At 62.6% G+C, this 26,620-nt stretch overlaps 2 protein-coding genes across 2 annotated transcripts; one reads left to right on the top strand and one right to left on the bottom strand.

Annotated features, from left to right (window-relative positions):
- The first annotated feature begins 2,435 nt into the window (after positions 1-2,435).
- FLOT1 (flotillin 1) lies at positions 2,436-13,862 on the top strand. Its single transcript, XM_065415745.1, has 13 exons — positions 2,436-2,498; positions 3,130-3,190; positions 8,076-8,151; positions 8,387-8,477; positions 8,931-9,074; positions 9,189-9,308; positions 9,683-9,778; positions 10,094-10,246; positions 11,202-11,383; positions 12,264-12,309; positions 12,634-12,771; positions 13,137-13,301; positions 13,830-13,862. Exons 2-13 carry the CDS (start codon positions 3,148-3,150, stop codon positions 13,860-13,862), a joined length of 1,287 nt encoding a protein of 428 aa, XP_065271817.1. The 5' UTR covers positions 2,436-2,498; positions 3,130-3,147.
- A 4,768-nt stretch (positions 13,863-18,630) lies between these two features.
- TUBB (tubulin beta class I) lies at positions 18,631-26,018 on the bottom strand. Its single transcript, XM_065415853.1, has 4 exons — positions 25,839-26,018; positions 21,091-21,199; positions 20,443-20,553; positions 18,631-19,755 (listed from the first exon to the last, which is right to left on the bottom strand). Exons 1-4 carry the CDS (start codon positions 25,893-25,895, stop codon positions 18,698-18,700), a joined length of 1,335 nt encoding a protein of 444 aa, XP_065271925.1. The 5' UTR covers positions 25,896-26,018; the 3' UTR covers positions 18,631-18,697.
- Positions 26,019-26,620: the final 602 nt, after the last annotated feature.

The raw sequence follows: 26,620 nt of genomic DNA, 5'->3' as shown, positions 1-26,620 counted from the left end.
GCGAGGTTCCCCCACTGAGAGCTCAGCTGAAATCACTGAGCGCTGGTGGAACCTCAAGAGACCAACTCGCAGAGGTCACAGTGGCAGGTGGCAGCAGAAGGTGACGGCGCAGGGCCATTGGCAACAGAGCGATGGAGTGAACGGTGGCACAATGAACAATGGTGGCCAGAGCGAACAGTGAGCAGCTGGAGGAACGAGCAAGGTGCCTTCTTGCCCCCCACCTGGGAGGTGAGCTCTGAACTCTGAACTCTGAGTCTCCACTGACCAAGGACAACGCAGGTGAGTGTTAACGAGGCTGTTAAGAAAGCTGGAGACACAACACAGTTCATGCGAACAAACATGGCTGTGGCATCCTACTTTCTATTTAAGCAAGAGATACCGCACACTACAAACTGGAGGCCAGTGTTAAGTGCATTGTCACTTGTTCATCCTGAAGCTGAACACTGGTTCTGAACAAGACCAGCAAATGCTCACTATCTTTCTGCAAGAAACTCAACTGACTGGCTAGAAGCATGCGGTGCAACAGTGAAAGACTCAACAGCTGAAAAAGTGAAGAACTCTCTCACCACATTCAGAAAATGTCCATACATGGCTGATGAATGCATCAAGTATCAAGTCATTGTGTACGCTATCTTGATGTCAGGGGTAGGCCAGTAGATGCATTTCTAGATGTTCAAGTTATAGAAGACACATCGGCTGCATCTGTGGCAACCCACATCTTAGAAGAGTTAAATGCTTGTCAACTGGACCCCAAACAGATGGCTGCTTGTGCATTTGATGGAGCTGCAAACTTCTCTGGAAGACATGGTGGAGTACAAGCTTTTCTCAAAGAAAAGTGTAACCCTCATCTCTCCTATACACACTGCAGAGGCCATCTACTCCAACTAGCACTAGTACGAGCTGCAGAATCTTCAAAGGACATTTAAAAAGCTATAAATGTAATGTCTTCATTATATTCTTTTTTCAGCAAGAGTCCAAAAAGACTGAATATCTTGGAAACTATAGAAGATAAACTGGGACTGAAGTTCAAATTAGTCCAACCTGGGAAAACCCGCTGGCTTTCTCATGAGCGATCCTTGGCTGTTGTCTTAAAATTACTCCAGCCATTATTACTGGCTTTGGAAAGTATCTACCAAGATGGATCTAAGTAGTGGGGCTGGTGGATTACTTTTGCTACTACGTTCAGAGAAGACTATTGCCATTTTCTCTCTTGTAAGTCTACCGTTGAAACCATTTGGATCATTAAACAATGTCATCCAGGCATCTGCTACAACAGTAGTAGATCTTTGTCCAGCAATAGAAGCTACATTTGGGTCAATCAGAGAGCTATCCATTGAAAATGTACTGGAGGAAGCAAAGACTTCAGTCCAGAAGTTGACTAATGAAGGCATTTATATTGAATCCTTAAGTGAAGAGGACAAGAAGTGTTTGTTAAGACAACTGAAAACGTACACAGACTTGATTCTTAAAAATCTACAACAGGGACTTCTAGATTCTACTCAACCTCTACGTAGCTTTTACAGATCCCTGTCCTATAAAACACCAACAGTTGAGTGGAGTGAGCCACTACCAGCAATGGGGCTGCCATGTGCTCAGGACGGAATAGAGAATTTGAACACAGAGTGGAATATCATACGACGAATGAATGAAGATTTGACTTCAACTTCTTTTTTATCATCACTAGTGGCTCGACCCGATCTTTGTGCTATGTTTCCTGGGATGAAAGAAGTAGGAATTCATCTCTTGCTACTCCCAGTCACAACAGCTACAGTTGAGCGTTCTTTTTCCTCATTGAATAGAATTTTGTGTTCTGAAAGACGTCGCTTCTGCTTGACCATGTGAATGAACTAATGAGCAGATCAATTGAAGGAATGGAAGTACCGGACACACGAGAAGCCACCGAAGATGAACGCGTTGCATTCAAGAAGTTCATTAACAGAGTTGTGCAAAATTACAACAAGAAACCAAGAAGGATGTAGCTGTCATGCTTCATAGGAGGCTTGAACAGCCAACTTTAATCTGTGTGATGATTTTAAAATATGAGTTAAATCTAATAAAATGGTCATGAAACATTTTTCAGTTTTACTATGGTGCCATATAGGGTGGCCAGACAGCAAGTCTGTGAAAAATCGGGACGGGGGTGGGGGGTAATAGGAGCCTATATAAGAAAAGACCCCAAAATCGGGACTGTCCCTATAAAATCGGGATATCTGGTCACCCTAGATACAGCCCACCTTCACCCTCACGGTCTCACCCCCATCGGCCCTGACCTCCCTCCCAATTTCAATTCCTGTGGGAAACACCACAGGCAGCCCCCTGCAGCGGCCTGCTTGCCACGCGGGGCTGAGGCCAGCAGGTGGCAGCACCGCCCCGGCCCTGGGAAAACTGCGGGGGCTGACGGGATAGCGGCGGTCACAGGAGGGTGGGGCGTGTTTGCAGCAGGAGGGACAGACAGACTGACGGGGAATTGGCCGGAGCGACAGACCCGGTCAGCAAAGGTGGGGGGGTGCATGGGCGGAGATGGGGGGTGCACGGGCGGAGATGGGGGTCGGGGGGTGCACAGACGGAGATGGGGGTCGGGGGGTGCACAGACGAAGGGGGGGCATGGGCAGAGATGGGGGTCGGGGGGTGCATGGGCAGAGGGGGGACATGGGCCGAGATGGGGGTCGGGGGGGTGCACGGGCAGAGAGGGGGGATCGGTGGGGACATGGGCCGAGATGGGGGTCGGGGAGTGCACAGGCGGAGGGGGGTGCATGGGCCGAGATGGGGGTGGGGGTCGAAGCACAGGGCTGACGTGGGGTGCACAGCTGGGGGTGAGATGGGGGGGCTGCAACGGGTGGACGGGACCCCACTGATCCCCTCCCCCGCTGGGTGGAACCAGCAGCGGCTCTGTGGGGCACAGGCAGCAGGTGGGTGGGGAGCTCCCTGGGGCTGAGCTGGAGTCTGGCCAGGGACGGGTCTGTTATTATCAGCGCCACCGCCTGGCGGGAGAGGGGAAAATAGCCCGGACTCCTGGGTTCTCTCCCTGGCTCTGGGAGGGGAGTGGGGTCTAGTGGTTAGAGCGGGGAGGGGTGGGGGCTGGGAGCCAGGACTCCTGGGTTCGATTTGAGTCGCTCTCATCTCTTTCAGGATCCCTCCAGCATCAGGATGTTCTTTACGTGTGGCCCCAATGAGGCCATGGTGGTCTCGGGTGAGTGACTCCCCCCTGCTAGTCTCATGTGGGAAGAGACGATCCCAGGGTAGGAGCCTGATGCCGCCCCCTCCCCCTCCTGGGACCCCTAACCCCCAGCCCCACCCCCACACTGCTGGGGCGGCCCCGTCAGCCCGGCTGAGACCTGGGCCTAATGCCACGAGCTCGTTAGGGGCCCGATCCCCGGGAGAAACCCGGACCAGGGACTGGAGTTGGAGCCCCCCAGCACAGTGGGAGAGCGCCCCTCCCCCGCAGCCTCCCACTTATGGGACTCGCCCCCCCCCCAGCCAGCCTGAAATACCCAGCAGTGAAGAGCTGGGATCTGAGCCAGTGACATCACCTGCTCCCAGGGGATGTGCCTGCAAGGGGGAGGGGGGAGCAGGAGCTAATCTGATGGTTAAAGATCAAATCCTCTTTTCTGTGTCACTAATGGCCACTGGGGAGCAGCAAGGAGCAGGGTGGGGGGCAGCAGGGAGCGAGGTGGGGCTCGGATGGGGGCACTCTGCTGTAGGGAGCGGGGCGGGGGCTCGTTCAGGGGAGCTGGGCTGTGGGGAGCAGGGCGGGGGCTCAGCAGGGGGAGCTGGGCTGTGGGGAGCAGGGCGGGGGCTCAGCAGGGGGAGCTGGGCTGTGGGGAGCAGGGCGGGGGGCTCAGCAGGGGGAGCGGGGCTGTGGGGAGCGGGGCTGTGGGCTCAGCAGGGGGAGCTGGGCTGTGGGGAGCAGGGCGGGGGGCTCAGCAGGGGGAGCTGGGCTGTGGGGAGCGGGGCGGGGGCAGCAGGGGGAGCTGGGCTGTGGGGAGCAGGGCGGGGGCTCAGCAGGGGGAGCTGGGCTGTGGGGAGCAGGGCGGGGGCTCAGCAGGGGGCGCTGGGCTGTGGGGAGCAGGGCGGGGGGCTCGTTCGGGGGAGCTGGGCTGTGGGGAGCGGGGCGGGGGCTCAGCAGGGGGAGCTGGGCTGTGGGGAGCGGGGCGGGGGCTCAGCAGGGGGAGCTGGGCTGTGGGGAGCGGGGCGGGGGCTCAGCAGGGGGAGCTGGGCTGTGGGGAGCGGGGCGGCGGGCTCGTTCGGGGGAGCTGGGCTGTGGGGAGCGGGGCGGCGGGCTCGTTCGGGGGAGCTGGGCTGTGGGGAGCGGGGCGGGGGGCTCGGCCGGGGGAGCTGGGCTGTGGGGAGCGGGGCGGGGGGCTCGGCCGGGGGAGCTGGGCTGTGGGGAGCGGGGCGGGGGCTCGGCCGGGGGAGCTGGGCTGTGGGGAGCGGGGCGGGGGGCTCGGCCGGGGGAGCTGGGCTGTGGGGAGCGGGGCGGGGGGCTCGGCCGGGGGAGCTGGGCTGTGGGGAGCGGGGCGGGGGGCTCGGCCGGGGGAGCTGGGCTGTGGGGAGCGGGGCGGGGGCAGCAGGGGGAGCTGGGCTGTGGGGAGCGGGGCGGGGGGCTCGGCCGGGGGAGCTGGGCTGTGGGGAGCGGGGCGGGGGGCTCGGCCGGGGGAGCTGGGCTGTGGGGAGCGGGGCGGGGGCTCGGCAGGGGGAGCTGGGCTGTGGGGAGCGGGGCGGGGGCAGCAGGGGGAGCTGGGCTGTGGGGAGCGGGGCGGCGGCTCAGCAGGGGGAGCTGGGCTGTGGGGAGCGGGACGGGGGGGCTCGTTCGGGGGAGCTGGGCTGTGGGGAGCAGGGCGGGGGGCTCAGCAGGGGGAGCTGGGCTGTGGGGAGCAGGGCGGGGGCTTAGCAGGGGGCACTGGGCTCTGGGGAGCAGGGCGGGGGCTCAGCAGGGGGCACTGGGCTGTGGGGAGCAGGGCGGGGGGCTCAGCAGGGGGAGCTGGGCTGTGGGGAGCAGGGCGGGGGCTTAGCAGGGGGCATTGGGCTCTGGGGGGCTTGGCCGGGGGAGCTGGGCTGTGGGGAGCAGGGCGGGGGATCGGCCGGGGGAGCTGGGCTGTGGGGACCGGGGCGGGGGCAGCAGGGGGAGCTGGGCTGTGGGGAGCGGGGCGGCGGCTCAGCAGAGGGAGCTGGGCTGTGGGGAGCAGGGCGGGGGGCTCATTCGGGGGAGCTGGGCTGTGGGGAGCAGGGCGGGGGGCTCAGCAGGGGGCGCTGGGCTGTGGGGAGCGGGGCGGGGGCTCAGCAGGGGGCGCTGGGCTGTGGGGAGCGGGGCGGCGGCTCAGCAGGGGGAGCTGGGCTGTGGGGAGCAGGGCGGGGGGCTCATTCGGGGGAGCTGGGCTGTGGGGAGCGGGGCGGGGGGCTCGGCCGGGGGAGCTGGGCTGTGGGGAGCGGGGCGGGGGGCTCGTTCGGGGGAGCTGGGCTGTGGGGAGCGGGGCTGGGGGCTCGGCCGGGGGAGCTGGGCTGTGGGGAGCGGGGCGGGGGGCTCGTTCGGGGGGGCTGGGCTGTGAGGAGCGGGGCGGGGGGCTCGTTCGGGGGCGCTGGGCTGTGGGGAGCAGGGCGGGGGGCTCAGCAGGGGGCGCTGGGCTGTGGGGAGCGGGGCGGGGGCTCAGCAGGGGGAGCTGGGCTGTGGGGAGCGGGGCGGCGGCTCAGCAGGGGGAGCTGGGCTGTGGGGAGCGGGGCGGGGGGCTCGGCCGGGGGAGCTGGGCTGCGGGGAGCGGGGCGGGGGGCTCGTTCGGGGGAGCTGGGCTGTGGGGAGCGGGGCTGGGGGCTCGGCCGGGGGAGCTGGGCTGTGGGGAGCGGGGCGGGGGGCTCGTTCGGGGGGGCTGGGCTGTGAGGAGCGGGGCGGGGGGCTCGTTCGGGGGCGATGGGCTGTGGGGAGCAGGGCGGGGGGCTCAGCGGGGGGGCTGGGCTGTGGGGAGCGGGGCGGGGGCTCAGCAGGGGGAGCTGGGCTGTGGGGAGCAGGGCGGGGGCTTAGCAGGGGGCACTGGGCTCTGGGGAGCAGGGCGGGGGCTCAGCAGGGGGCACTGGGCTGTGGGGAGCAGGGCGGGGGGCTCAGCAGGGGGAGCTGGGCTGTGGGGAGCAGGGCGGGGGCTTAGCAGGGGGCATTGGGCTCTGGGGGGCTTGGCCGGGGGAGCTGGGCTGTGGGGAGCAGGGCGGGGGATCGGCCGGGGGAGCTGGGCTGTGGGGAGCGGGGCGGGGGCAGCAGGGGGAGCTGGGCTGTGGGGAGCGGGGCGGGGGCTCAGCAGGGGGAGCTGGGCTGTGGGGAGCGGGGCGGCGGCTCAGCAGGGGGAGCTGGGCTGTGGGGAGCAGGGCGGGGGGCTCATTCGGGGGAGCTGGGCTGTGGGGAGCGGGGCGGGGGGCTCGGCCGGGGGAGCTGGGCTGTGGGGAGCGGGGCGGGGGGCTCGTTCGGGGGAGCTGGGCTGTGGGGAGCGGGGCTGGGGGCTCGGCCGGGGGAGCTGGGCTGTGGGGAGCGGGGCGGGGGGCTCGTTCGGGGGGGCTGGGCTGTGAGGAGCGGGGCGGGGGGCTCGTTCGGGGGCGCTGGGCTGTGGGGAGCGGGGCGGGGGGCTCGGCCGGGGGAGCTGGGCTGTGGGGAGCGGGGCGGGGGGCTCGTTCGGGGGAGCTGGGCTGTGGGGAGCGGGGCTGGGGGCTCGGCCGGGGGAGCTGGGCTGTGGGGAGCGGGGCGGGGGGCTCGTTCGGGGGGGCTGGGCTGTGAGGAGCGGGGCGGGGGGCTCGTTCGGGGGCGCTGGGCTGTGGGGAGCGGGGCGGGGGGCTCAGCAGGGGGCGCTGGGCTGTGGGGAGCGGGGCGGGGGCTCAGCAGGGGGAGCTGGGCTGTGGGGAGCGGGGCGGGGGCTCAGCAGGGGGAGCTGGGCTGTGGGGAGCGGGGCGGCGGCTCGGCCGGGGGAGCTGGGCTGTGGGGAGCGGGGCGGGGGGCTCGGCCGGGGGAGCTGGGCTGTGGGGAGCGGGGCGGGGGGCTCGTTCGGGGGAGCTGGGCTGTGGGGAGCGGGGCTGGGGGCTCGGCCGGGGGAGCTGGGCTGTGGGGAGCGGGGCGGGGGGCTCGTTCGGGGGGGCTGGGCTGTGAGGAGCGGGGCGGGGGGCTCGTTCGGGGGCGATGGGCTGTGGGGAGCAGGGCGGGGGGCTCAGCGGGGGGGCTGGGCTGTGGGGAGCGGGGCGGGGGCTCAGCAGGGGGAGCTGGGCTGTGGGGAGCGGGGCGGGGGCTCAGCAGGGGGAGCTGGGCTGTGGGGAGCGGGGCGGGGGGCTCGTTCGGGGGAGCTGGGCTGTGGGGAGCAGGGCGGGGGGCTCAGCAGGGGGAGCTGGGCTGTGGGGAGCAGGGCGGGGGCTTAGCAGGGGGCACTGGGCTCTGGGGAGCAGGGCGGGGGGGCTCGGCCGGCGGAGCTGGGCTGTGGGGAGCAGGGCGGGGGCTCGTTCGGGGGAGCTGGGCTGTGGGGAGCAGGGCGGGGGATCGGCCGGGGGAGCTGGGCTGTGGGGAGCGGGGCGGGGGCTGAGCTGGGCTGTGGGGAGCAGGGCGGGGGCTCGTTCGGGGGAGCTGGGCTGTGGGGAGCAGGGCGGGGGATCGGCCGGGGGAGCTGGGCTGTGGGGAGCGGGGCGGGGGCTGAGCTGGGCTGTGGGGAGCAGGGCGGGGGGCTCGGCCGGGAGAGTTGGGCTCTGCTACGACTTTACTGGCAAGACTTAAAATCAGTCTCAGTCACTCTGAAGTCGTGTTGCGACCCCAGTGTCCCAGCTGAGCTCACTTCCTGCCTCCTTAAAACTACCCCAGTGGTTTCAAATTGTTCAGGATTCTCGGCACGTTCCCCAGCTGCCCACCCTAGAAGCAGCTGCATCTCAGCGGCTTGCGGCGTCCCTGTTCTACACGACTGTTCCCCAGCCAGCCACCCCAGAGCTGGCTGCATCTCAACCATGGGCGAGCCCTCCCCGTGCAGCGTCGCTGTTCCACGCAGCTGTTTCCCGGCTGTCCCACCCCAGAGGCGGCTGCATCTCAGCGCCCAGTGGCGGCTAACACTCTCCTCCCCTCCCCCTAGGCTTCTGCCGCAGCCCCCCAGTGATGGTGGCAGGGGGCCGGGTCTTCGTCCTCCCCTGCATCCAGCAGATCCAGAGGTGAGTCTCTGAAACCCCCCTCCGCAGAGAGCCCCTAGGTCAGGGCTCCCTGGCTCGTCCCTGCGCTCCCCAAGTCTGTAGGGGACCCCCCGTCACCCCGCTGGGGCAGGGGTTGCCAGGACTGAGGAGGGGTCAGAGCTCGGGCTTTGGGGCAGGGAGGGATCAGAGTGTGGGGGTGGGTCCATAGGAGGAGTGGGGGGTGTCCCCTCTCCTGACCCCCCTGCTTTCCCCACAGGATCTCCTTGAACACACTGACCCTGAACGTGAAGAGCGAGAAGGTTTATACCCGGCACGGGGTCCCCATCTCTGTCACCGGCATCGCCCAGGTAACCGGCGCCCCCTGACTCCGAGGTTGCTGCGGAAACCCCAGGGAGGAGGGAACAGCGTCAGGATCTCCTAGGAAACCATCCAGCTACCCGGTCCCCCCAATGGTACCTGCCACTCACCCCCATATTTCCCCCAGTGGTACCTGCCCAGCCTGGCTCATAAACCCCCCCCCCCCCCCCCCCATTTTCCCTGATGGTACCTGCCCAGCCTGGCTCATCCATCCCATTTCCCCATTGGTACCTGCCCAATGATGCCCTGGGACCACAGGGCCAGAGCCCCCTTGACCACCATGGATATGGTCTCCAGGCAGCTGTTGTCGGGGTGCAGGCAATAGCCTCTTCCTCTTAAAGGGGAAGGCGCCCCACCCCTGGAGCATCCCTGGAGGTCTCAGGGAGGGGTGTCGGGGGCAGGGGGCTCTATCCCTCCCCCCTCTCATCCCCTCGCTCCGGCAGGTGAAGATCCAGGGCCAGAACAAGGAGATGCTGGCGGCTGCCTGCCAGATGTTCCTCGGCAAGTCGGAGAGCGAGATCACCCACATCGCGCTGGAGACGCTGGAGGGGCATCAGCGGGCCATCATGGCCCACATGACTGTGGAGGTGAGGGGCCAGCGGCTGGGGGGTCAGCCCCCTGCTGGGGGGTCAGACCTGCCCCCCCCATGTGTCTGTCCCAGCCCCACCCCGACTCACCCCTTGTCTCCCCGCCCCGGGCAGGAAATCTACAAGGATCGGAAGAAGTTCTCGGAGCAGGTTTTTAAAGTGGCCTCTTCAGACCTGGTCAACATGGGCATCAGCGTGGTGAGCTACACGCTCAAGGACATTCACGATGACCAGGTAAGGGAGAACGGCACCCCGTAGAGGGGAAAGGCCCGGTGTCCCATTCCCAGCCCGGAGCCAGCCAGTCCCTGCCCTGCCCCAGGGCGGATGGGAGCCGGCGCCCCCTAGAGGGGAAAGGCCCCGTGTCCCATTTCAGCCCGGAGCCAGCCAGTCCCTGCCCTGCCCCAGGGCAGATGGGAGCCAGCGCCCCCTAGAAGGGAAAGGCACCGTATCCCATTCCCAGCTCGGAGCCAGCCAGTCCCTGCCCTGCCCCAGAGCGGATGGGAGCTGGTGCCCCCTAGAGGGGAATAGGCTCCAGCCAGGCTGCGTGGCGTGACTGAGGTGTCGGTCTCTGTTCCGTTCTCCCCCTCCCCGCCCCGGCGTTGCCCCAGGATTATCTGCACTCGCTGGGGAAAGCCAGGACCGCCCAGGTGCAGAAAGACGCCCGGATGGGGGAAGCTGAGGCCAAGAGAGACGCCGGCATCAAGGTGAGTGCTGGACGCGTGGGTCTGACCCGGGGGGGCAGGGGGATTCCAGCTGGCTGGGTCCATGGGGGGGGGCTGATCCGGGGTGGGGGATTCCAGGCTGACTGAGTCAGATCTAGGGGCGGGGAGCACGGGCCCACCAGCCTGCAGCTCTGACCCAGGGGTGGGGGGCACGGGCCGGCCGGCCTGCAGTTCTGACCCAGGGGTGGGGGGCACGGGCCAGCCAGCCCGGGGGTCAGACTGGGCAGGGGATACCGGCCGGCCCGTGGCTCTGATGGGGGACAGGGGTTACCGTGGGTCTGACTCCCGCGCCCGCAGGAGGCCAAGGCGAAGCAGGAGAAGCTCTCTGCCCAGTACTTAAGTGAGATCGAGATGGCCAAGGCGCAGCGGGACTACGAGCTGAAGAAAGCCACCTACGACATCGAGGTGAACACCCGCAAGGCCGAGTCCGACCTGGCCTATCAGCTGCAGGTGAGACGCCCCTGGGGACGGGGGTAGGGGGATCAGGGCCCCCCCAATGCGAGCCCCTGGCCCAGGCGTCTGGGCACCATGGGACACCGTAGCCCGGCAGGGCAGGCACGTCGATGTGATGGCCAGAGATGGCCAACCCACAGCTGTTGACCTGTGACCCCTGACCCCAATGCTGACCTTTGACCCCCTGCAACTTGACTCTGGACAGCCTGGTGGGTTGACCCTCTTGGCCTCCTTCCCTGCCCGATGACTCCACCCTTTGCTCTTGGCGCCCCTTGGCCGACCCCTGGTGGCATCTCTGGCCCCACACGTCTTCGCCGCCCAGCGTCATCAACCACGACCTGTCCAGTGGCATCGGTTCTGGACCTGTGACCCCTTTGTCCAGGCGGACCCCTCCCCCATTTCACTGACGTCAGCTGTTGACCCTTGGACCCTCCCCCCCCCCCCCCCCCCCCCCCCGGCCATGTTGATCCTGGCCCTACCTTGGAGGCGTCAGCTCTTGGCTCATGACCTCTGCGTGGTGTTGACTTTTGATCCATTGTTGGGGTCAGTTCTTGACTTATCAACCCCCCTAGTGTTGACCACAGACTGCCTCCAACATTGACCTTTGACCTGCCTCAGTGGGGTCAGCCCTTGCCAGGCCCCCCCCCCCCATGGTGGTGTCCCTCGATCCCTCACTGTTGCCAGTTCTTGACCTTTCACCCCTTGAATCCTCTCAACAGGGGGTCAAATCTTGACTTACAAATGCCAGCAGTGTTGACCCATGACCCCCTCGACATTGACCTCTGACCTCCCTGGGGGCGTCGGCTTGGCATGAACCCCGGGTGTCCATGGTGGCGACGCCCATTGGTGCAGCCAATGTTTGATCCTTCGCCCCGTGGTGTCAACTCCCGCTGCCTTGGCCCTGCTGACCGCCCCCCCCCCCGGCGGTGACCCCCAACCCCTCCCCGTGCAGGTGGCCAAGACCAAGCAGAAGATCGAGGAGCAGAAGATGCAGGTGCTGGTGGTGGAGCGGACCCAGCAGATCCAGCTGCAGGAGCAGGAAATCATCCGCAAGGAGCACGAGCTGGAGGCCACGATCAAGAAGCCGGCCGAGGCCGAGCGCTACCGGCTGGAGAAGCTGGCGGAGGCCCAGAGGTATTGCCCCCCCCCCCCCCAGCCCCCCTCTCCCCACGCCGCCCTCCAGCCACCCCCGAGTCCCAGCTGGGCTGAGCACTACCGGCTGGAAAAGCTGGCGGAGGCCCAGAGGTGTCGCCCTCCCCCCCAGCCCCCGTCTCCCCACGCCGCCCTCCAGCCACCCCAGAGACCCAGCTGGGCCGAACGCTTCCGGCCCGGACACCGCCCCGCGACCCCTTCCCAGCTGGGGCTGCGGCCTCACCCCAGCGCCCCGTCCCCGATCCCCCCTGGGGCTCCCTGCCAGCCTCAGCCTGCCTCCTCGCACACGATGCCCCGCCTCTGATCCCCACCCCCTCACCCAACGCCGCCCCCAACACCCTGCCTCTCACCTCCCCATCCCGCGCCCCGCTCCGATCCCCTCCCCCAGCACCCTACCCCCCAGCACCCCTCCCCATCCCATCCAGTGCCCTGCTCCGATCCCCTCCCCCTGCACCCTGCCCCTCATCTCCCCATCCCGCGCCCCGCTCCGATCCCTTCCCCCTCAACACCCCCCCAAACACCCCGCCCCTCACCTCCCTGTCCCACGCCCTGCTCCGATCCCCTCTCCCCTCCCCCAGCCCTTCACCTCCCCATCCCACGCCCTGCTCCGATCCCATCCCCCAGCACCCTGCCCCACCCCTCACCTCCCCATCCAGTGCCCCGCTCCAATCCCTTCCCCCATCCTGTGCCCCACACAATAAGCCTCATCCACCGCTCCTTCTCCTGAACCCCCTGCTCACCCCTCGGCACCCTCCTTCCCCACAAACCTCTGCTGCCAGCTCCCCGCTCCCAGCCTCTCCGCTCAGCGTCCCCCCCCCGCTGCACTGGCGTCAGTGACACTGCCCCCCTTCTCCCTCCCCAGGTGCCAGCTCATCATGCAGGCGGAGGCTGAAGCAGAGTCCCTGAGGGTGAGTCTGGCGCTCGCCCCTCCCAGCCTTGCAACGCGGATGGGACCCAGGCGTCCGGGACGGCAGCGCGGGGCTCTCACCCCTGGGGGGGGCTGGAGTCCAGGATGGGACCCAGGCGTCCGGGACGGCAGCGTGGGGCTCTCACCCCTGGGGGGGCTGGAGTCCAGGATGGGACCCAGGCGTCCGGGACGGCAGCGCGGGGCTCTCACCCCTAGGGGGGGCTGGAGGCCGGGATGGGACCCAGGCGTCCGAGACAGCAGTGGTGGGCGGGGTGCTATCCACCCCCAGCACTGATCACGCCCCCCCCCCCCCCCCCCCATGCAGGTGAAGGGGGAGGCGCAGGCGTTCGCCATCGAAGCCAAGGCGCGGGCGGACGCCGAGCAGATGGCCAAGAAGGCGGAGGCATTCCAGCAGTACCAGGACGCCGCCATGGTCGACATGCTGCTGGAGAAGCTGCCCCAGGTGAGGCCAGGGCGGGGGCAGGGCAGGATCAGCTCCCTGGGAGACCCTACAATAACAAAGCAGCCTAGCCCAAGCCCTCCCGAGAGTCCCTGCAAAAACAACCCGCCCGCCCAGCCCTTATGGAAAGCCTTAGCAAAGTGGCTCACCGCCAGCGTTTAAGGTAGACCCTACAATAACAAGCCCCAGCCCTTACAGGAGACCCTACAGTAACACCCCAGCCTGCTTGGCCCCCAGCTCTACAATAACAAATCAGTGTGCAGAGCCCCCAGCCCGTATGGGAGGCCCCGTGATGATAACCCAGCTCGGCCCCCAGCGCTTAAGGCAGACCCTACAATAACGGAGCGGCGTGGCGCCCCTCCCCCCAGGTGGCGGAGGAGATCAGCAAGCCGCTGAGCGCGGTGAAGAAGATCACCATGGTGTCGAGTGGGAGTGAGGGCGTGGGCGCGGCCAAGATGACGGGGGAGGTGCTGGAAATCATGAGCAAACTCCCGGACACTGTGGAGAAACTCACCGGCATCAGCATCTCCCAGGTACTGGCACCAGGATGCCTGGGTTCTATCTGAGGGGAGGGGAGTGGGGGCTAGTGGTTAGAGCGGTGGGAGAATGGGAGCCAGGACTCCTGGGTTCTATCCCTGGCTCTGGGAGGGGAGTGGGGCCTGGGGGTTAGAGCTGTGGGGGGGAATGGGGGTTAGAGCAGCAGGGGCTGGGAGCCAGAACTCATGGGTTCTCTGGGAGGGGAGTGGGGTCTAGTGGTTGGGGGGGGGAGGGTGAGCCAGGACTCCTGAGTTCTCTCCCCATCTCCAGGAGTGGAGTGGGGTGGGGTCTAGTGGTTAGAGCGCGGGGCGGGTTGGGAGCCAGGACTCCTGGGTTCTATCCCTGGCTCTGGGAGGGGAGTGGGGGGGAGGGACTGGGAGCCAGGACTCCTGGGTTCTCTCCCTGACTCCCTTCCCCCATTGCTAGGGGGTCCAGAGGCGTCCGTGACTCTGTTCTGCGATCAGGGTTCCTGGGAGCGACGTGCTGACGCTGCTCCCCCTGTCGGTTTTGCCTCCTGCTCACAGATGAGTCAGAAGAAGCCGGGGCGAATGTCCTAGTCGGTGGAAGTCAGGGGGGCTCTGCCCTGAGCCGCGCATGTCCCTGAGCCCCCACCCCCCCGTTCTCCTTGCTGTGTGTGCATCTCAGGCCCCCCCTCATGCTGGCTGCCCCCCGAGGGGGGGATGTGCAGGGCACCAGCCACTGAGCCCCGTGGGTCAATGCCACCTCCCGTGTACCCTCGCCAGCCCCCCAACCTCTCCCCCTCCCTGAAGAGCTGGGGGGGGGGTTGCTCCCCACACCGCCTGGACCTTGTATTCCTGGGGGATCAGCCCCACAGACCCACCCCCTCGCTCCGTCATCTCTTCACATCCAAGATCATCCTGAAGGAGATGCTCCGTCACCTCCAGCTCTGGAACGGCGGGCGCCATGTCTTTATTGTCATTCCGGAGGTGCAGCTTTGAAGTCTGTTTTCTCAAGAGCCGCAGAGTGAGAAACAAACCTTTTATACTGCAGGAAAGCTTGGGATTTCCTCTTTTCAATGCCACCAACCTCTTAATTCTACTCCTAATGCAGCCTGAGATATCTCACCTTAAAGACCCATCGTTTTCAGAACCCTCTGGCTTCCTTTTCCCTTGCACCAGCCCGGATTTAGCAGCTCATATCTCTCTTTTGGCTAAAACCACAAGTAAAAGTCAGATACCGGCTGAAAGCCAACAGCCCCAGCTTCGAAACAACACCTGCCGCACATCTCTACCGTGCGGCGTTGGTAAGATATCAGCTGCTGAAGCCGGGTCGGAGAAGCAAGCCAAGAAGGTAATCGGACTGATGTGAAATGTCAGGTCGGCCGGTTGGCGGCTGCCGGGAGCTCTGGAGTTTGGTATTTCATGGCCAGCCAGGGCTGTAAATGCTTTAGATGCTCCTCCGTAGCACCAGCCCCAGGCGTGGATCAGGAAAAGACAGGAGTGAACCCCTTTTGGGGAGGGGATGGGGCATAGCCCCCAGGATCCAGCCTCTGGATGTGGGGTAGACACGGGGAGGAGAGTTGGGGTGGGATGCAGCTGTAGGTATCTCATTGCCACTAAGGGGCACAGGATGAAAGGGGGCGGAGGGGATTTCAAGCCCTTGCCCCCTTTCGCCTCCGCTGCCGAAACTGATTTTCACTCACTCACTGCGGCCAAAGTAAACTCTTCCACAGCCCCCTCCACCCCCCAGCTGTGCCTTCTGCTGCCCCTGCCCCCCCCGGCTGGGCCAACTTGGCTGGAATGGCAGGTTAGGAGCCAGGGCCCCCTAGAGGAGAAAGGTGGCCAGGCCCCTGCCTCCCTCCACACCCCAGGGCTGGATCACTGCCAGCACCCCCTAGAGAGGAAAGGCCCTGTGCCCCATGCCCCATCCCCTTGAGCCAGTCCCTGCCCTGTGGCTGGTGCCCCCTAGAGGGGGAAAAGCTTCATGTCTGTACACAGACCCCCAGCTGCTATACCCCCCTCCACCACTAGGGGTCCCCGTCTCACGTTTCCATCTCCTACACTGTCTCTCCCCCCTGACACACTTGCCGGTTTGTCCTGCCTGACCCAGGGTTCAGGGCAGAAGGGGGCCTGATCCCACCTTGCCCTGCCCTGGGGCTGTGCCCAGGAAGGGGTTGGGGGGGTCCTGGAAGCTGGGCCAGGGCCCCTGTCCCCCCTCCCCTCTCTGTGTGTGTCCATCCTGGTGCCCCGAATGTGCCGGGTGCATGAAGGTGCCTTCTCTGCCCCCCTGATTGTAAGTGAGCCTGTGTGTGTCACCCCTGTGCTGGTACTTGTACCCCCAGACCATTAAACACCCCAGTGTGTGAACAGCCCCGTTCTCCTGGCTCCTCATTCGCTTGGGGGGTAGGGGACAGAAAGCTGGAGATTCAACGTGTTAAAGCCTGAACAAACCCGGCTGAATGATTTAGGGGGAGAGAGACCGTAGCTCCTCTCTCCCGACCCACGGCCCCCTCGTTTAACCTGGGCGGGGGAGGAAGCGGAGGGAAAGGAAACAATGGGGGGTGTCAGAGAAAAGGCGGAGGCGACAGAAATGCATGGGGGGGGTATATTTTCTCTCCTGCCTGCTGCTTCCCTGCCACGTGGCACAGCTGACCCCCAGCAATGAGCTCATCCCCTGGCCACGTCCCCTCCAGCACTTCCCTGTCCCACAGCTGCTGCAAGTCGGGAGTGAGGGGCACTGGCGCGGGGGGGGGGTCAGGCATCTGGGCAGCAGGAGCTGGTGGGGGAACCCCCAGGGCTAGGCTAGCAGGGGGGCAGGAGTGAGGGGCACCAGTGCTGGAGGGCAGGAAGAGAACCCCCCGGCTGGGCTAGCAGGGGCTGCACGTCAGGAATGAGGGGCACCGGCAGAGTTGGGGAGAGGGGAGCTCAGGGCTGGGGGTGAGGGGAGCAAGTCTCAGGGGCAGTGGCTGTGATTTGGGGCAGTTTTCCTGACACCTAAAGCTACTGTGCTGAGGGGCACAGGGGCTCCTGTCATGTCCCCCCCGCCCACACAAAGCACTAGGACACAGTCAGGAAAATTTAAAAAAAATTGGTTTATTCTTTCGCAGAACGTCGTCTTTTCAATATGAAAAAAGCAGTTAAAAAAACAAGAGAAAGATGGAGCAAGCGAGAGGGGAAAAAAACCAAAAAACAAACAAAAAAACCCACTGAGCTGTAAGACAGAGCCAGACAGGACAGAGTTGAGCTGAAGCCAGACCGGGTGGAGGGGGGCCCATTGGGTGGGACCTCCAGCTGTATTGTCACCTGCCAGCTGGAACCCACATCAGTGGGGGTCTCTGGCCCCCCCCCCCAACTCTCTTCCCCTTTAATTCCTCCAGGGCTGAGTTGTCTCCCTTCAGCTGGTGGGAGCTGGGGGTTGATTCCCGGTGGCAGGACCTAGGGGTACAACTGAGCCCCGGAGAACATGGGCATGGGGACAATCTACATTCACAGCCTCTCCCCTCCCCAGCTACAGGTTTGCACCCCCTCCCGCCCCGGCTCTCACCCCCTCCCTGCTCGCTGGAGGGGATTGACTGCAACGTAACCAGCTTTCAGGGCCTCTCCCACTTTGCTTCCAGCAGGACCATCCCCCAACCTGGAGAAGAAATGAGAGTCAGGTGGGATAGGGCAAGAGGGGCCCTAGGCTGAGATTTTCCTTTCTGCCGCATGGCCTGCACTGACCCTTTCCCCAAAGCTGCTGAGATGGTAGAGACCAGCTCCCTGAACCATGGCTCTGTGGCTTGGTGCCCTTTCATCCCTGGAGAACATGGCTCAGTTGACTTATCTAGGGCACCGGGGGAGATAGATGGTATGGGGGTCCCCTGATCTGGGGCCAAATTGATACAAGGAAGAGAATCCCCCCCCCGCCCCCCCCCCCCATAAAATCTGTGGGCCAAATCCTCAGCATAGGGTCAGGAATGGAAATGAAAAGGGGAGGGATGCCCCCGCCTGGAAAAGCTGGGGGCTGACCCCCCAACAGAAAGCATATTAACTAGGGGAAGCCAGGGACGCACCCTTTGAGGGTGTGGGCAGGCCAGGCAGCTCCAGAACTTAGATCCACGCACCTGGTGGGTGGGACCTTCAAATGGGACACATTGAGCAGGGTCCTATAGAGACAGGTTTAGGGGGGTTTGTCCCAGGGCTCCAGCATCTCCTACAGCTTTGCAAACATGCTCACGTCCAGCCAGGAGGGGGAAGGAGTTCTTGACCGAGCAGCTCTCACTAAAGTAGCAGACCTATAAATCTAACCCCGGGGGTCCTGGAGTCCCCCTCCTCCAGCAGCGGGGGCAGGACTCCTGGGTTCTGTCCCTTCTCCCCTCCCCCAAGTCCCACTGCATTCAGCCACAAGCTCATTCTCCTTGAGGAGGAAGGCGCAGCAGAGGGACTTGCTAACCGCAAAAGCAAATTGAATCTCCTTCCCCCAAGTAGGGCCAGATGTTTCTGCTAGGCCCGCTCTGCTTCTCACCTTCCTCCTCAGCTGCTGGTGTTATTTAATTACCTGCAAGGTCTAACCAGTTCAGGACCACCTCTTCCTACCTTCTGCTCAGTCTAAGAAGCAATCAACTAGACTTCCTCAGGTCCAGACCTGCCTCACATCCCCCACCTTCTCCAGTGGTGGGGGAGCTCCCACAAACCAACCTATGTTGTTCCTGCTAATCCACTTCACAGCTCCCACCTCTACTGGTTTTGCTATAAGAGTTTGACACCTGCCTGATGCTACCTACAGGATGACAGCTACATGCGAGAAGCTCCATCAATAAAGGCCGGAGCAGGAAGAAGTCAGCTCTCTCTCACAACCTGGCTCCAGGTTGCTAGGCCACTGGGCCAAAGAAGGGACAACCTATCAACCCTGCTTTGGGAACTTTAATCTTGCACATCCCTTGGGTTACACTTCAGATCTTAGACAATCCAACCGAGCCCTCTGTTATCCCCACGCTCCATCTTCTCCCATCCCCGAAGAACACCTCAGCGAGATGAGCATTGGCTGAGAAGAATCAGCAAAATTTAAACTCCCTCTTTGAGAGAGAGCAGAGGAGAGATGCCATTGGATGTAGACAGTTACAGAGAAAGGGGATCTGACTTTTATTGGAGACAGAACCTCACAATAACTTAGTGCTGGGGAAGAAGAAAAGACAGATGAGGGGTGGAGAGAGACGGCAGAAGTGGCATCTCTCGCTCCGATGCCCAAGCTGATGTTTACATGGGAGATCACAGAACCGGCGTAAGCTCAGCCCTGGAGGAACCTGGATGGAGAAGACAGTTGAGAAGGAAGAAAGAAAGAAAAAGAAAGAAAGAAAGAAAGAAAGAAAATTGGAACATGATGCGATGTGGGTGTTTGTTTTTTTTAAAAAAAATTAATTTGTGCGGGCGCGTTTATGGTGGCGGGTGAAGCTTCAAGCTTCTTCTTCAGCCTCTTCCCCGAAGTCCTCTTCCTCCTCGGCCGTGGCGTCCTGGTACTGCTGGTACTCAGACACCAAGTCGTTCATGTTGCTCTCCGCCTCGGTGAACTCCATCTCGTCCATGCCCTCGCCCGTGTACCAGTGGAGGAAAGCCTTGCGGCGGAACATGGCAGTGAACTGCTCTGAGATGCGCTTGAAGAGCTCCTGGATGGCCGTGCTGTTGCCGATGAAAGTGACGGCCATCTTGAGCCCGCGGGGCGGGATGTCGCACACGGCCGTCTTGACGTTGTTGGGGATCCACTCCACGAAGTAGCTGCTGTTCTTGTTCTGCACGTTCAGCATCTGCTCGTCCACCTCCTTCATGGACATGCGGCCGCGGAAGACGGCTGCCACTGTCAGGTAGCGCCCGTGGCGGGGGTCACAGGCCGCCATCATGTTCTTAGCGTCGAAGACCTGTTGGGTCAGCTCCGGCACGGTCAAGGCCCGGTACTGCTGGCTGCCGCGGCTGGTCAAGGGGGCAAAGCCAGGCATGAAGAAGTGGAGACGAGGGAAGGGCACCATGTTGACGGCCAGTTTGCGGAGATCAGCGTTGAGCTGCCCAGGGAAACGGAGGCAGGTGGTGACGCCGCTCATGGTGGCCGAGACCAGGTGGTTGAGGTCGCCGTAGGTGGGGGTGGTCAGCTTGAGGGTGCGGAAGCAGATGTCGTACAGGGCCTCGTTGTCGATGCAGTAGGTCTCGTCCGTGTTCTCCACCAGCTGGTGGACAGACAGGGTAGCGTTGTAAGGCTCCACCACCGTGTCTGAGACCTTGGGCGACGGCACCACGCTGAAGGTGTTCATGATGCGGTCGGGGTACTCCTCCCGGATCTTGCTGATCAGCAGCGTGCCCATGCCCGAGCCGGTGCCGCCACCCAGAGAGTGGGTCAGCTGGAAGCCCTGCAGGCAGTCACAGCTCTCTGCCTCCTTCCTCACCACGTCCAGCACAGAGTCTACCAGCTCGGCCCCCTCTGTGTAGTGCCCCTTGGCCCAGTTGTTACCAGCTCCGCTCTGGCCTGTGGGGGTGGGGTGGAGGGGAAGAAGCCACAAGCATTGGGCTAAGGCACTGGGGAACCAGCTGCTCCTTGGCCAGCCATGCCCCCAAATTACTTCCAATGGAGTCCCCTGGGGGACACGTGCCAATTCCCCCAATGGTCTAAGAGGAACATCAGGTCCTCTGTTGAGTTAGGCTCACAGATATTGGGGGGGGGGGGGGGAAGGAGGAGGGGAGAAAGATGCCACGTTACTATGGCATTTAAGCCTCCAATTGTTAGACCAAGGGAACCTAACAGGCCACCGCTCTGCGAATGTGGCCACGGCTGAGGGACGCACCTCTAGCTCCAAACAGTCAACTGAAGTCAGCTGGGTCCCCCCGCACATGCCCCACCCCCCCAGATCAGACAAGGCCCATCTCAAAGTCATAACCCGCTGGCCACTCCAAAATTTAGGGGGGGGACCTGTCTGCAGGTTGCTACTAGGCCCAATCTGGACTCAGTTGAGTAGACGAAGCCTAGAAACTCTGGTTCAGACTCTAGACGCGACCCCACTTTTGTTGCTACACAGGGGCCAAGATCGGGGGTCTCAACCACTGGTGCCATGGTTGACGCAACCCAACCCAAGTGGCTGCTGGGTAATTCACAGTCACGCACAGCCAACCCCAGGGCCCCAGCAGACACGGCACGGAGGGACAATGGGAATCTTACCGAAGACGAAGTTGTCTGGTCGAAAGATCTGGCCGAAGGGACCGGAACGGACAGAGTCCATGGTGCCTGGTTCCAAATCGACCAAGATGGCGCGAGGGACATATTTACCACCTAGAGGGGGAGCGAGAAGAGTCTCAGCAGGGACGGGTCAATCAAACCAAGAGGCAGCAGGACAGTCTTAGGGGGCCTGGGTTATCCAGGAAGAGGAATTTGGGGTTGATTCAAAGCCATGGGTGCAGAGGGATCCCCGCAGACTTTAGATGCTAATGCACTGAAAGGGTTTGGTCTCAGCCATGTAGGAAGAAAGGGGGGGCCTAGCCTTTGGGGCATCTAGAAGGGGGGTGCCCTCGATCAGACCAACCCACACATGGCATGGGGAGTGGAACAGCCTGGACCAGGACCAAGCCACAGAGTATTTGTGGGGAAGGATCACTGGACTCTCCCATTCCCTGCATATAGGGTAGGGGGACTGGCTCAAACCATGGGAACACGTAGGGGGGGACCAGACCAAACCATATATATTTATAGGGGGAGCACTCAGACCACCCCAATCTCCACATACCAAACCATGGGTGTTTGTGGGGGGAATCTCGGACCAGACAATGCTCCCTAGGTAAAGGGGTGTCATGTGCCCCCCCCCAGCAGTACCTGTGGCCTCGTTGTAATAGACGCTGATGCGGTCGAGCTGCAGGTCGCTGTCGCCGTGGTAGGTGCCGGTGGGGTCGATGCCATGTTCGTCACTGATCACCTCCCAGAACTAGGGGCGACAGTAAGGGGGGGTGTCATTGGGACGGCTGCCTCCCCCCATCCCTGTACCAGCCATCCCTCCCCTGAGGGGACACTGCTCTTCTCTGGGGGGAACCCAGCTAGCGCTGCAGCTGCCAGCCCAATGGGGGCTACCCCACATCTAAGCCCCACCTGGCACATCCCCATTAGCTCTGCCGTCCCCGGCATACAACGGGCACATGATGGTGCCACGCCCACCATGCGCAGCCAGCCAGAGCCAGCAGTGCCCCCTACAGGTGATCACAGCCTGGTCCAGAAACAGGAGCTTCCCCTAGGACTGCACATCCCCGCCCCTCCAGCCAGCCATGTGGGGGAAGCAACACACCACACAGGCCAGACTGCCCCATAGTGGCAGAGGGACCCCATGAAAGTTTGAGGTGCTGCTCTGACCCCCAGGAGAGGGGGTATTATGAGGTCCCCTCCCCCCTCCGTGCACATCCCTAGGTTGGGGTGATAAGAGACCCCTTGAGCATTGGGGGGGATGGGGACATCAGGGTAAGTTCCACCCCCCTCCCCACCAAAGCTAGTCCTACCCCAGCCATATTTCTGGTGCCCCCAGCGCTGGGGAGGTTGGGACACGGGGGGTGGGAGGACAGGCAGGCACTGGTGTGCATATGCAAGGAACCTGTCCCCCTGCCCCCGCCCCCCCAGGACAGAGCCCTCTTGCCCCACCCCCACCGGGTGGCAAAGTAAATCCCCCAGGGTCACCCTCTGACCAGCAGCGGCCTCCCGGTTGGGCTGCTTTACCCTTTGTCCAGGGGTGAGAGAAACCCCAGCAGTCCCTGTCCCTCCCCACGCTCAGCTGTGGTCTCAGCTCCCACAGGGCTCTGCTCTGCCTTGCCAGGGAAGGTGGGCCGGGCACTCGTCCCCTCGGTCCCAGCTCCAGGGAAGTGACGCCTGAGCCAGCGCAACGCCCCCCCCGGCTCCTCAATGCCAGCAGCAGCAGCCACAGCTATGCCCCGCCAGGAAGCGATGGCCAAACCCAGCCACGCAGGGAACAATTGCTACTGTTTAAGATTTCCTCTGCCGCCTGAAGCGCTCCCTGGCCATGTGCCTGCCCTAGAACCCTGCAGCATTCAGCCACGGCAGGGATGACAGTGCTGGTGGCAGCGGTGGGATTGGTTGCCCCCTCCCTCCGCCCCCACTGAGCTCTACCCCATTACACGCCCCTCCCCCAGCCCCAATGCAAATCCAGCTTCCCGCCTCTGAGCGGAGCAAAGAGCAGATGGCGCCCGGCTGAGCCTAAGCGACGATTCCCCACCCCCACTTGCTGCAGGCTGGCGGCTTTAGCTCTGTTCAGCCACTTCTCATCCACAGCAGGTGCCAGCGCTCCTGGGCTCAGGGAGGGAAGGGGAGGGGTCTAGTAGGTTAGATTCGGGGGGGGGGGGAGGCGCGGCTGGGTGCCAGGATACCTGGGTTCTATGCCTGGGCTCTGGGAGGGAAGGGGGAGGGGTCTAGTGGGTTAGAGCGGGGGGGGCCGCAGAGGGAGGTGGGGTCACTGACTTCTGTCCCCAGTCGAGCCTACCCCCACCCCCAAGCCTGCTTGGGACAAAGCAGTGTGTCAGAGCATCTGTCACAGATAACATCTGTTTTCCACCCCAGCCCCCACCACCAGAGCTGTGCCCCACCCACAACACAAGGGCCGCCAAGCTGACCCCTTCAACATCCCAGGCATTTTTGGCACCATGGGTCACTGCATCAGGAAATCCACCCCCAGTCCCAGCATGGATCAGTGAGGAAGGTGGCAGCCAAATTGCACTGATCTCAGCAACTCTGGTGTCAACCTGGAGTGGATCTGGATTTACAACCAGGGTCACTGAGGTTGCGTCTACACTGCATTGTAAACCCGGGGCTGCGGGAGCCCAGGCTTGTGGACTCGGTCATGCTTCAGCATCCTCACTGCATGGTAAACCTGGGCTTACCATGGCTGGGGGCTCACAGCCGTGCTAACGCGTCCACGCTGCACAGACCTGACTCGGGGCTGCGGCTTGGACCGCGTCCACACTGCAGAAAGACATGACTTGGACTAGAGCCGCAGCTGGACTGGGGCTCTGAGCCGCCCCCTAGCAGGGTCCTAGGTTCTGAGTGCTGGCTGACCCGGGTCAGACTGATTGGCGTGTGGATGGCAGGGGGACTTGGGCCCTGTCAGAGCCCAGCTTTAATACACCGTGTAGCCAGACCCCGAGTCAGCGGATTCAGGGCTGGATTCTGATCTCAGGGACCCTAGTGCAAATGCAGAGTGATTCCAGATGGAGAGACTGAATGGCTCAAACAGGCGCCAGGAAGGCTCTTTGGGAGGGGCAGAAAAATCTGCTTTACATTTCCCCAAACATCCCCGGCACGGCCCAGCGCCCGGCCTCCTCGCTTCAGAACCACTGACATAGCTGCTGCAATACAAACCGATTATTTTGGGGGTCATGATCTTCTGACAGAGCAGTCAGCTCTGGGTCTCACTGCAAGAATTTGCTGGGCTGGGTGTCATTAGAGCCTCACCCACCCACCCACCCAGGCACGGCAGAGACGCCAGTTTTAAAGCATGAGCGAGGAGGGGGGGTTGGATCTCCATATACGGGATCTAGGCAGATCGGCGCCCCCCCCACAGAGCACCCCTGCGATATATCGCCTGGCTGTGGGGCCAGCACCCATTTGCCAGCCACGCGGAGCGCAGAATAAAGCCTGGCAAACCTGGTCAGGCAGAGGTGAGGCTGGGTGGGGCTTGGGATGAGGCGTGTGATGCAGGAGGGGAAATATCCCTACAGTAAAAAAAAAAAAAAATTCAGGGCCTCTTAAGCAACCCAGATGCTTCCACCGAAGCAATAAAACCTGATGGGTCCATTTAGCAGGGATGCTCCTGGCTCTGCACGGGCTAAAATAAAGTCTCTTTGTCCACCCATCCACCCCACCAGGTGGAGAAACCCAGCGCCTGATCCAGCCAACTGCTGGGGGGGGGGGGGATTTTGCAGCCATCCAACTGCAAACAGGCCCTTCTTTAGGCACAAAAAGTCCCTCGGTGTCTAGCGCCAGCAGCCGCCTGGAACCCCCCCCCCCCCCAGCTGTGCAAAGGCGGCCATTACAGGCACAAAGGATGTGGTGTGTGTCTCAGCTTAAACTGGAGATCCGATTTGACTCCGGAGTGGCGGGGCGTTGCGGGACGGATGGGAAGGGATCGGGCTGGGCACGGATCGCGGAGAGCTCTAGGAGGTGGAGGAATCAAGCCAGCCATGTGGGGCCCGGCAGACAAAGAGGTGGGGAAGATGGTGGGTGGGGAGGGAAAAGGAGGAGGGGGATGGGCGGTTTGGCGCCAGAAGTAACATTCTTTATTTGCAACTGAAACAAGATTTTTTTCTCTCCCCCCCATTGCAACATTTTACCGTCACTTTTTTCACCCCAACGGCAACACTGTAATTGAAAGTTTGCAAGGGGATCGAGGAGAGGAAAAAGGCCTCACTCCGGATCTAGCAAGCAGGGGGGGTCGCCCCCCCACCCCGGTGCTAAAACCCATTACGCACTGGGTAGGGTGACCCCGGAGAGCAAGTGTGAAATTTTCGGAGGGGGAGAGAGATCCTTGCCTATATAAGGCAAAGCTCCTAACACTGGAGAACAATACCCCCTTCCACGGAGTAACGAAAGAGAAATTGGGGGGGGGGGGGGGGGATTTTGCCGCTAGCTAACACAAGATCCGGAGGGGGGGGTTCATTCCCCCCCCCCGCAGTAAGGGGAGGAAAATGGCCCCTTTCACCGCATCTCTCACCCCTGGCGGCAGACAATGGAGATCAAAGGGCGGGGTTGAAACGAACCAGCAGAGAAAGAGGACGTGAAATTAACCAGCAGCAGAGAGGTGGGCGGGGGAAGAGACACTAGGTTAATCCCCAGCCGAACCGGAGCGGGGGGTGCCTCTGCCAGGGGAATCCTGCCCCGATCCCCAGCGGAACCAAAGCCAGATCCTGGCAGCGCCAGACCCCCCCCGCCACAAACCCGGCCTCCCTCCTGCCAGCAACAGGCGGGTTGGGGTTTGGCGCTAAAAGATAGTACCGCGCCGCTTGAAAGCGCGTAGCGGGCGGGGGGAGTTTCCTTCCTGCTACCCCCACCCATCCCCCTCTGCAACCCCCCTCCCCCAGCTCCCCTGGGTCTGAGTCATCTGCTGCGCCGGCTAATCCCGTTAACTGCAAATCGCCTTTCTAATGCCGGGACGGGCTGGAATCCGGAGTCTAAAGTCCCGGGTTTAAAAAAAAAAGGATCGCGGGGGGGGGGGGGGGGGAGGAAAGGGGTGAACTCAAAACGGAGCAAGTTTTAAATCCGAATTAAAAAAAAAATCGAGACCGGTTTCTAAATACGTCCGATCCCCCCCGCGAAATGCTCACACCGCCCCGCCTTTATTGTAACTGCCAAAATCAAGCCGCCTCCACCAAACTCGTCCTGCAAGAGGAATAGCTACTGCCCCTCCCCCCGCCTCCCCAAAAAATCTGGGGTGGAGGCATTTTTTCCTCCTTCAGGAGATCCCGTATTTTAAACCCTTTTCCTCCCTCACCCCCCCTCCGCCCAAATATGTGGGATCGCTTCCCCCCCCCCCCTGCTCATGAAGCCCCATTAATTTGAGGCTCCTCACTCACCTTGGCACCGATTTGGTTGCCGCACTGACCAGCCTGGATGTGGACGATTTCCCTCATCTTGCTTCCCTTTGGTCTAGCCTGATCCTGCGCCCTTTGAAGAATAGAACGCTGGGGAGCTCAAGGTTCTCTCCGCCGAACGCGCCGGGAGCGAACGTTCCAAGCGGCCGAAAAAGCGACAGCGAGAAGGGCTGGGGCTGATATAGACAAAGCTTTTATAAGCTGGAGGGCGGCCAGCCCGATGATTGGCCCGCTGGGCTCACGAGCGCGGAGCCCATTGGACAGGAGAGGCGCGGACACGTAGTGTGGGGGGGGAGTAGGGTGTGGGCCCGAGCGCAAGGGGTGCTGGGATTTGTAGTCTCCTTTTGTTGTACAGTTTTTAAAGTGGGATTGCGGAAAAAAATGGGTGTGACAGGGGAAGAGGGAGAATCAGGCTGGGAGACAGGCCTAATTCTTTCTTCCGCACATCTCCTCCCACGTATACACGGCATGAGGTGCACCGCAAAGCCCGAGAAAGGACGAACCGGGAGGGAGGGCGAGGAGAGGGGAGAACAGAGTGAAAGAATGGGAGAAAAAGGAAAGAAGGAACGAAAAAGAGAGGCAGAAAGACTGAATGAAAAAGAAAGAAAAGAACGAGTGTAAAGAGAGGAAGGAATAAAACAACTAAAAACAGAAAAAAAGAAAGAATGGGTGAGACAAAGAAAAGGAAGGAGAAAAAGAATGGGAAGGGGAAGAAAAGAAAGAACGAATGAGGAAAGAAAAAGAGGCATGAAAAGGACTGAATG

Source organism: Emys orbicularis, chromosome 13, assembly GCF_028017835.1.
Source record: "Emys orbicularis isolate rEmyOrb1 chromosome 13, rEmyOrb1.hap1, whole genome shotgun sequence".
Classification (NCBI taxonomy): domain Eukaryota; kingdom Metazoa; phylum Chordata; order Testudines; family Emydidae; genus Emys; species Emys orbicularis.
This window is presented reverse-complemented; position numbering and strand designations above follow the sequence as displayed.